Consider the following 10912-nt stretch of genomic DNA (forward strand, 5'->3'; position numbering starts at 1 on the left):
AATAAACAACAAATTTATGACTTTTTAATCTCAGACAGTATCTGACATATCTTTTAAATTTACAACTTTAATATCCGTAAGAGACCTTGTGAGTGAGTTTTTTCTCAGAATATAGCCCCCCTCCCCCAGTTCATTATTTCTTTATTTTTTTTTTTTCCTACATTGGTCCTTATATGCCATCAGAGAGAGCAGCTGAGTTTACCTTCTGAATTGTTCACCATGCTGTGTTAATCCTCTCAGTCGTGTCTCAAGCCTCACTGGCATACTGCTTTTGTAATGTATTGTATTGTATTGGATCAAAATAAACAAGTTATGAGTTATAATAGTATTTTACTTACCAAGTTACTAAATACTAGATAAAATGTTTCGGTTTATGCACCAAATTAAATACTTGTCAAATCAGAACACTCCTGTTCATTCATTTGCAGCGTTGCCAGCAGTGTCTTAACATATCCAGAGATATTAAAGGAATAGTTAATACGGTACAAATAGTATATAAAAATTGCCCACTTGTGCTTAACATCAGCAGAAAGTCTAATTTGTCTTACCTCCATCAATTTAGCTTCTCGCCTTGCTGCAGTGATGTATAGTGTACTCCAGGGTGTGTCAGTATAATGTCATATCGCTTTCCGGTGTGGTCAGATGTGCAACACACAGTGAAACACTGCCTTCAGGTCTGGTTTTAAGTTACTCTTTAAGTTGAATTTTTACTTTTCACTCATGATAAAATTTGGGGGCTGTCAAAAAAGTTTGGGAATCACTGACTTAAAGGGATTGTTGTGTGGCATGCTGAAAATATGACATTACTTGCATATCTCCATTTGTCTCTAGGCTTTGCTAATTCCTGACCTGATTTGAATTAAAAAAAACAGACCTGTCTTCAGCATTCTGTGGTTTGATTTTCAAAACATTTAAGCTCCAAAGTATTGGAAAAAGCAGAGGGTGTTCTGAAGCTCCACAGTGTACAATCAAAAGGACTATGTGGTGCTTTCTGCATGCAGTCAATTACCCATCTTTCACATTGTTCCTTTTAATTGGTGGCATGCTTCATCACCTGCTGATATACCACTGAGCTCCAAAATCATTTAGAATTTGTATGGAAAGAAACGTTTATGCATGCTGACTGTGCAGCAGTGCCATGACAGCTTTATTTGTTGCACTGCGTTAGTGTGATAAATTAAGCAGCTAGACATCAGTGCTCTCTCTTAACATTATTGTAAATGTGTCATGGTAGCTTGAAGCCTATGTTTCCACAGCTTCTTTTCACCACTTCACCACATGATATGAACAAGCTTGGCTGGATTGATTTTTGTGCTAGCTGCTACCCACAGAACCACAGCAACAGTCTGAAGGAGCAGAGCAGAGCAGAGAAACTTATATCAGTGTTTTTGAGTTTGGATAAACTGAGGAGGGCCACATCAAAAAATAGACTCACCACTATCGCTGTTGTTGGAGGGAAAAGACTTAAAACTTCCAAAATGAAACATGCAAGCCCATAGTAACCACACTGCCATGCTGCTGTACAGAGTACCAAGGGATGTATGATGACTCTGTACTGTTTATTGCCTCCCCCAGTTTGTCCAGGATCCCTCCAGCCGTTCTCTAATTGGGTGAAATTTATGTTTCTATGTAAAATCTGAGGCCATCAGCAAGCTAATTTGTTAGTCATCCTCCTCACAGCCTCCTGTCCACCACAGAGGACTCATTCTGTCTGCACTAGTAATTTTCAAAGAACACGAGCATCGTAACTTTATCTTTACCTAACTCTAATACATATCGGAGTACGTTCAAATTTTGCTGATCCAGGAGGTTCATGAATTACACATAATTTCCGTGAAGGAATATTAAACCGAAAGATCCCTCACCCAAAATTGGAAAATTTGCATGCATGATTTATTTTTCAGTGTATATTAACTACTTATGCAGACACTATTCATGTGTTCTTGTGTGTGTGTGTGTGTGTGTGTTTGTGTGTGTGTTTGTGTGTACATGTCCTTCTATGGTTGTGTGGACAAAGTTTGGTTTGAAACCGTCGTTGTGATAGTCTTTTTGGCATTGTGAGGACATTTTGGCAATTTGAGTATATTTTGGCTGGTACTCACAATTTCAAAGGAATGTTTAAGAGGGTAGAATCAGGTTTAAGTTAAGGTTAGGCATTTATTTGTGATGGTTAAGGTTAGGGTTAGGGGTAGGGAATGCATTATGTCAATGAGTTTCCTCACAACTAACATGAGACAATTGTGTGTTTCTGTGAGTGTGTGTGTGTGTGTGTGTGTGTGTGTGTGTGTGTGTGTGTGTGTGTGTGTGTGTGTGTGTGTGTGTGTGTGAGTGAGTGAGTGAGTGAGTGAGTGAGTGAGTGAGTGAGTGAGTGAGTGAGTGAGGGAGAGCACATTAATGCCAAGTAGGGCTGCAACTAATGATAATTTCCGTTATTGATTAATCTAGTGATTAATTTCTTGATTAATTGGTCACTTGGACCATAAAATGTCAGATTATAGTGAAAAATGCTGATCATGGGTTCTTAGAGCCCATGATGATGTCTACAAATGTCCAGTTTTGTCTGAATAACAGACAGATATTGAATTTACTATTATAGAAGTCTAAGACAACCAGAAAATATTCACATCTAAGAAGCTTGAACCATACATTTTTCTCCCCTTTTGCTTAAAAAATGACTTTCCAGCATTCCAGCTCCATTGCAGCTCCTGGAGATGATCCACTTCGTTTTAATACAGCCAAATTCATGATTTAATTGTTTTCATTTACACATTTTTTCCATTTCTATTGTTAGACAACTGAATGAGTATGTAATAGTGATTAGATCGAAGCTCAAATACTACACTTTAACCAGCAGTCATTTCCAAGCTGTGTGATCGGATAGACTGACATTTGAAATGAGTAGGCAACAATAGGTTGAGGTGTCACACAGTCCCAAATCCAAACCCTCTGTCGTGGTTCAAAAGCTCTGTTTTTCAGTGAGAAAAAAAAATGCTGATCTACTAAGAACAGAGGGCTGAAATGAAGAGAGAAAAAAATATGCATTTATAGATTTTACTGGCTTAATGTAGATGCGCGCTACTCTACTGTATATACACTCACCAAGCACTTTATTAGGAACACGTGTACACCTGCTTATTCCGGTCATTAATTCATTTGGCATGCAGATACAGGTTAGGAGCTTCAGGTAATTTTCACATTGAACACCAGAATGGGGAACAAATGTGATTTCAGTGACTTTGACTATGGTATGTCTGTGCCAGACAGGCTGGTTTGGGTATTTCTGAAATTGCTGATCTCCTGGAATTTTCAAACACAGCAGTCTCTAGAGTTAACTTAGAATAGTGCAGAAAAAAAGAACATTTGATGAGTGGCAGTTCTGCCGATGGAACTGCCTCATTGATGAGAGAGGTAAGAAGGGGCCAGTTTGAGCTGGCTATGGAAACTCAGATAACCACTCTTTACTACTCTGCCAAAAAGGGAAATCTGAGGCTGCAGTGGGCACAGGCCCACCAAAACTGAATCAGAAAAACTTAATGATTCCTAAAGGGAAATTTTTGTTACAACTGCAATAGGAAGTAATAAGTAATAACGACTATAAATAGTAATAATAATAAATACATTGTAAGTGAATAGAAAAATGAACATTCGCAAATGTGGAAAAAGTAATGTGCGATGTAGAATCTCCAGGCCTCTTAACATTAGCATAGAGCAGGTCCAGGGTCCCATCTCCTCTGGTAGTCCAGTCCACACCTGAGTTAAAGAAGGGAGAGTCTTGTCCAGTTGAAGTCTCAGGAGATCATGAAGAAATCACTGGGGTGCAGAGCCTTATGTCTTGCAGGAATAGAGTGGATGATGTCACACTCGGTTGCAGGGTTAACTGAGGGGTGGATGTAAACAGCAACCTAGATGGTATTTCAGAACCCTTCGGACATGTAGTATGGATGTAGCACCACGACAGTTCAATGTCTGGGCTGCAGAAACAGACCTTTTCCTGTCCGCCTGAACCATCCAAAGATGTTGTTGTTCTGCACATCATGCTGACCGGCTTCAGTGAGATCAGCTGGTACCCGGTGTAAACAGTGCAACTGTGGAGTTGCTGCGCAACGGTAGCATTGCTGAACAATAGCATTCAAAAAAGTAGCTGAAGAAGTAATTTCACAATGAAAAAACAGACCAGATCTCTCTCTACTAGCATGTTTGGAGAGGGCAGCGCTTAAATAAGTTACTAGTAAAAATTTAAACAAGTATGACAAAAAGAAGAAAGCTTAAAAGTTGGAAAAATAAGAAAAAGGAACAGGAGCAACAGGTTACATGCACATGCTCTCACAGTTGAAGACTGCTGCACAGCTGAAAACTGGAAAAATGTAGCCTCGTTTGCTGAATTTTGATTACTGCTGAGGCACACGGGTGGTGGGCTCCAAATTTGGCATCAACAGCATGAATCCATGGACCCAACCTGCCTTGTGTACATGTTGGTGGTGGTGATGTAATGGTGTGGGGAATATTTTTTTGGCACACTTCAGGCCCTTTAAATCAATCGTTGTTTGAATGCCACGGACTGAGTATTGTAGCTGACCATGTGCATCCGTTTATGGCTACCATTTACTGATCTTCTAATGGCTACTTGCAGCATGACAATGCACCATGTCACAAAGCAAAAGTCATCTTAAACTGATTTCATGAGCATGATAATGAGTTCAGTGTACTTCAGTGGCGTCCCGATTCACAAGATCTGAATCCAATGGAACACCTTTACGATGTGGTAGAACCAGAGATTCACAGCATGAATCGGCATTTGACAAATCTGCAGATATTATGTGATTCAATCATGTCAACATGGAATGGAATCTTAGAGGAATGTTTCCAATATATTGTGGAATCCATCCCATGAAAAATTGAGGCTGTTTTGAGAGCAAAGGGAGGCCGTATCCAGTATTAGCATGATGTCCCTAATAAAGTGCTTGATGAGTGTACACTGTACATTTAAATGTGTCTCAAAAATTATTAACCACAAATTTTGGAATTTTAATTAATTATTTAAATGATCAAAATAAATGGAACATCTAGTAAAATTATTAGGGTTTAAATTTAGTCATAATTGTATTACAACCAGATTTAAAACACCAGGGAAATTTTAATGTTATGAAGATAAGTGGAGTACTTCGTTGGCAGAGGATGATGTTACTAACTGTGCCCATTTGTCAGCCTTACTTGGCGTTCTTGTGAGCAACCAGATGTGTTGCTGTCCGTCTTTTCCACCGAATAGGATCCCGCAGGTCCAGTGGCTAGCAGATGTGTGCAGTCCCATTTTTCCTAGCTTGTCAGCTGGGTCGGGCCTTGCGTCTGTAGCTTGGTCCAATGTGTGTGAAGCAATGGAAGGATTCCAGAGCGTCATTAACATTCAGAAATAAAAAGGGAATTGATTGCCTTTTATCTCTTTTGAAACTCTGTGGCTTTCAGTAAAGATCAACGGGTTACAACAGCTGATTAGCACATTGTCTTAATAAAACTGAGGCCAGTTGTAATCTAAGAAAATAATGTTTTGTTCTTTGTCCTTTATTCTTTACCATTGTGGCATAGCATAAAAAGAAAAGAATTTAGTGTGGCCACAGGATTTATTGATAAGATGGCCTCATGGGTCACTGGGTTACAGTCCCAATGACTGTTCAGACAGGCAGTTGATTAGCGGGGGGAAACTGGGTCCATGTGGAGGCATGTGAAGCCCCTACAACACTAACCCAGTTATTTACAGCCACATAGCATCTGTTACACACATCTAAATGAGATGCTAAAATTTATGATTGTACAAAACAAAAACTGTCACTAAATTATCTCTAAATTATATTAGGAATATGGCTGAAGAACAGATGCTGCGCTTCTGAAATGTTTCCAATGGACATTAGAAGTGCAGCATTGCTGTGACTGACCAATTGTTTCACCTCTAAAGCCTAGTTTTGTCTCACTGATACTCTCAATGCCATTCTCCTCCACAGCCAGAGGTGTCTCCAGCCACAGGAATGGAGGGATCCCTGCCCCACACAGCCCCCAGCACTACTCTCCCTCTCAGTCCCCGGCAGCGGCGCACGCAGCAGCACAGCCACCAGGGTCAGAGAGACAGCATAGATCCAGCCAACAGGCCAGCCTTCACCCCAGAACCTCGTCAGCCTCAGGATGAAACCCACGCAGGCTCAGCTGTCCTCATCGTGGTGCTCACTCTGGCTCTGGCCGCACTCATCTTCCGCAGGATCTACCTGGCTCATGAGTACAAGTTTAACTACAAGCTGTGACCACGCACTATGCCATCCCCCTCCTCCTCCAGCCACCACCCCAACCGAACTATGACCAGCTGAAGTGGCTGACACACACTTTCTGGTGTCCTGCTCGACAGTAGAGGGTTCAGTCTCCATTGAGGAGGAACTTTCATTCCTGTAGGGGAGGCACTCCACTTACCACAACACCTTCAGGGTGTCTTTTAATCAATGTGAATTTTACTCTCCAGAGTGTTGTGCATTTTTAAGGATGGGAAGCTTTGTTGTTTGTGATCAGCTCAGCAGCCACATACACCACATGTCCCTTTCCATGCTATCTGTCCTAGGGCTGCTGTTTATTCCCAGTATTTAATTAAAACTGTATAATAATATTTCAACAACACGGAATTATTGGGGATTTTTGTCTCAATGTAGTTATTTGATGGAAGAGTGCAGAGTGTATTTGCTATAATGAGTTCTTCTTTATGTGCTTTAAATTCTTGTTAGATACAGGGATTTATTTTAACAATCCAAGTGAAACAACCAGTGCAAAGCGATAGGCCACTGTCTATGTTTGTTCATATGGATGTAGTTGGTATGGTACTTCAGTCTTAATTCTACTGTACTGTACCTCACGTCTTAAATGGTCACATCATATTATAGTTGATGTGATGTGAGCGCTGTGCATTTCAGGAATAATGCATGAAATGCAACTTTTGTTTGCTGGAAACAAGTCTCCTACATAAACAGGCAGAATGCAGGGTAACAGCTGACCAGTCTGATGTATGTAGCAGAGTGTGGCTGCACCTTTCAAATCAGAGGCTACAGATTTATCAATGTACAGTATGTGTCCTGCTGGCTTTAGATGGCTGCAGGGATTTAATGAACTCAAGGGAAAGTTTCCATACAGTATAAAGCAGTAGATAACAGATACTGTAAGAATCACTGAGTCATTTATCGATCAATGCAGACTTATTTACCAACATTTGTGTGTTACTCCATATTCTGTGATCATTGTAATATGTGACTGCAGGGATGTTATCACACTTTATACAATTTAGTAGTTGAACGTGCCTCAAGGTCACAATTTCTGACACAGGCCATCAGAAAATTTCAACCTCTTTTACCTAGAAATAAAAACACATTCAAATATTGTCACATGTTTAGCCCGTCTCTGACCTTTTTATAAAAACTGACAACAACAAATCAAGATGTCAAAAGTCAACAGGACCATAGCAGAAGACAGGTCAGTAATTTCGGATACTGGGCATGAGAAAATGTGACCCTACTGTACCTGGAAATTAAACAAAAATATACAGGATCAAGATATTGTCAGGTACTTGCCCTTTCTCTCATGTTATTTATAGAATGAATAAAATAAACACAATTTGATTAAAAACAGCCACTTGTAAAAGTATGACTGTATCCTTGCAACAGCACTTCTTGCCGTGACACATTAAAGGGGAACACCACCGTTTTTACACATCAAAGTGTGTCTCCAGGTGTTCTAGTGTACTAATGCATACGTGAAAAAAGTTGTATAAAGTTGTTTGTGACACCAGAAGGAACTATGAAGTTGGATAAATGTCCTCAAGTGATGTCACTTGAGTCAACATGGATTGAAAAAAAAAGAAGAAAAAAAGACAGTATGTCTAGTTCTCTTGCGTCGATTTTGATCCTGTTTTGTATAAACGGTCCATCGTGAGTCAGACAGTGTTAATGCTAAATCAGTGGAGTACTCTTAACATGGTCACAGAATATCGTGTAACACCTACTATGATCACATTACACTTTCATTTTTAAAGTTAATTCAAATGCATCTATTGGTTGGAGTGTTTAATTTAAATTGTTTATTAAAATTTTAAGCATTATTGCATAATTGATGGAAATTTGTTTTGCTTTAGTTTGCTCTTGTTGACAAAATCACCAAATTGCTAGTGTTTGCTCCAAAATACAAACTACCTACTTTGTGCCGCCTCATTTAAATGAAATAACCAACTTTGCTGGCCATGACAATACCAAAAGCAAGAAAAGAATTTCAAGATAAGGAAAGTACCAAACTCTTTGCGATGGTATTTATGCCACCATTAAAATAGAGCACATAGTGTAATAATTCCAAGCAGTCCTGTGAGAAGGAAGTGACGGTTCCAGATTTGGTTAAATGCAGCATATTTATTAAAGTATAGCATGAGGTCAGAATTGCTTTGAGCTATAAAACTGTTAACATGACTGTGGTCTTCAGAAAACACAGCAACCCAGCAGGTTCCGTTCAGGTTTCATTGGATCCTTAGCCTGCTTTTACACCTACAACATTTTATTTGAATTTGGGGGTAATTTTTCTGTGGTCACTGTAATTCCAGTCATTGTATCTTTCCTCTCTTACTGCTTCCTTCCCTGTCTCCCCTGCTGTTTCATGGTATTCACACCACATCCCTGTGCATTAATCTCATTTGGCTTGCATTCTCTGAAGCTGTTTGCAAAAAGTCATTTTTTTCCGTTTGTATAAATAGACCCAAATACTGAGTATATTTTATCCTCTTTGATATACTTTGAGTTGGTGTTTATCACTCTGATTTGACTCAGAAGAACTAAGAAGCAGTTTACATTCATTCCGAGGGCTTTTCGACATGTACAGCAACTCAGCAGCATACAAATAGCCAGAGGTAGTCATAGAAGCCTACCTGTTGAGTGGAACAAATCTATCTTGGTAGTTGTTCTCTTATTTGAGCAACATCTTATACCTGCATGTGTCCAGGTTTTACTTGAAGGCAGCAGAGATTCTCTATGCATATTCATATTCTCAGAATCTCCCCGTATCTGCCTCTTCAGTTATTGTGCCCAAAGCTGGGCACTGGCATATACTGGCATATAAGCAGAAATAAAATGACTTGAATGAAAAAATGTATTCGCCATGTGTGAAGTTTTATAATGTCTTACTGTACCTACACATCCTACAGGGAATATTTAGCATTGCTATTACCTTTAGATAATCCTGAGGATTGATTAGATAATTGCCAGGTTCTAATGTGTTCTCAATAAGCCACCTATGCAGTGATTATGGCAGAATTCATAGGCAAGACATCTGACTATCTATAGCTACTATGAAGCACAGAAAAAGTACCTGTCTATTTCCAAGATGTTCAGCTGGTCAGTCTATTTATTCTTTTTTTCTTGTGCCAGTAGGACCTGAGTTTGATTTAGGTTTTTCAGCTTATTCGCACTCTGCTCTGTATGTAGATTTAAGTCTAGATTTTAATAGTTGATATTTAAACAAAAGTAATGGTCTCTATGAGGCTGTACTTAGGCACATTGTTGCTTTGAACTAAATGCTAACATGCTGACGCTAAGCAGGTACAATGTTTACCACATTCACCATCGTAGTTTAGTGTGTTAGCATGTTAACATTTGCTAATTAACACAATGTACAACTGAGGCTGATGAGAATGCCATTAGTTTTGCAAGTCATACATCAAAGTACTGGACAAAGTGAAATTTTGAACTGCTAGATAAAACTCGAAGGATCACTTAACGTATTATGAATAATCCTTAGGGGGACATTATTGTTCTAAATGTAATGGCAATCTATCCACTGAAATAAGTGAAAAGTCTGACTCGCTGGCAGTTCTAGATGAAAAGTCAGAGAATTACCAAAGTCACTAGAATACTGCAAAGTACCATGGATATCTGTACCAAATTCAATGGCAATCCACCCATTAGTTAGATATTTCACTAAAGCCGAAAACATTAACCTCATAGTGTTGTTAAGTGACTGTATGTAAAGATGGACGACATGACAGGTCCCCAAAAGTGAAGCTAAAACATCTCGATTGCCCCCGAGTGGCTAGCTGCAGTATAGGTCATAAACCCCACCCCCTCCATGTTAGTGGATGGGACACGGATCTAAACTAAAAATCAATCTGATGTATCTTCAGGTTTTCATTTTTTCTGATAAGTTTGGTTTCAAATAGTTTTTTGATGCTATGAAAAGAGGGTGTGACATCATAATTGAAAGCTGTGCATGTACTCTCGAATGAGTCAGGCAAATGTATGGGGGGAACCTCGATATGGTGGCACGACCCTCCAGTCACTTCTGGACAGACTCTGGCTCCAAATGACATCAAAAAGGAGGAAGTTGAGATGCATCCTCCATCTTTATATCATGTCATTGTCAATGGTGCTGCTAGAGGTATAATCAAAGTGTTTTCCAAAGTCAATGCGATTCATGCTCTGGCAATCATGAATGTCTGTACCAAATTTTGTGCCACTCTGTTCGATTAGATGCTGAGATATTTTAATGGACTGGCGAAAACTTGGGGGGGTCACCAAAGACAGGATGCATCAACTGGGCAGCATGAATATCTACCAGATTTCATGACCATTCATTTAATAGTTGTTGACATATTCAACTATAAACAAAATTTCAACCTCGTGCTGCTAAAGGAAATGTCTGGGCACCACCAAAGTCCGTAGGATTCATCATATAGGCACCATAACTGTTGGTACAAAATTTAATGGCAATCCATTTAATAGTTGTTGACATAACTCAGTCAGGACCAAAGTGGTTGAATCAAAAGACATTGCCATCCCTAGAGCCATGCAGCTAACATGGCTAAAAATCTCAGGACAATGATTTAAAGCATAAGACTGATGTTATTTTATGTTAT

At 39.4% G+C, this 10912-nt stretch overlaps 1 protein-coding gene across 6 annotated transcripts in view; it reads left to right on the forward strand.

Annotated features, from left to right (window-relative positions):
- ube2j1 (ubiquitin-conjugating enzyme E2, J1) overlaps window positions 1-9124 on the forward strand; it is a 54888-nt gene extending 45764 nt beyond the window's left edge. For 5 of the 6 annotated variants that reach the window (XM_040124815.1, XM_040124816.1, XM_040124814.1 and 2 more), the window contains one exon: window positions 5994-9124. In XM_040124815.1, the coding sequence (XP_039980749.1) occupies window positions 5994-6287 (294 nt within the window). In that variant the 3' untranslated portion in view covers window positions 6288-9124. The remainder of the gene's footprint in view (window positions 1-5993) is intronic. The other variant, XM_040124819.1, reaches the window with a different exon arrangement.
- The last annotated feature ends 1788 nt before the right edge of the window (window positions 9125-10912 follow it).

The sequence above is a fragment of the Xiphias gladius genome, chromosome 4 (assembly GCF_016859285.1).
Source record: "Xiphias gladius isolate SHS-SW01 ecotype Sanya breed wild chromosome 4, ASM1685928v1, whole genome shotgun sequence".
NCBI lineage: Eukaryota > Metazoa > Chordata > Actinopteri > Istiophoriformes > Xiphiidae > Xiphias > Xiphias gladius.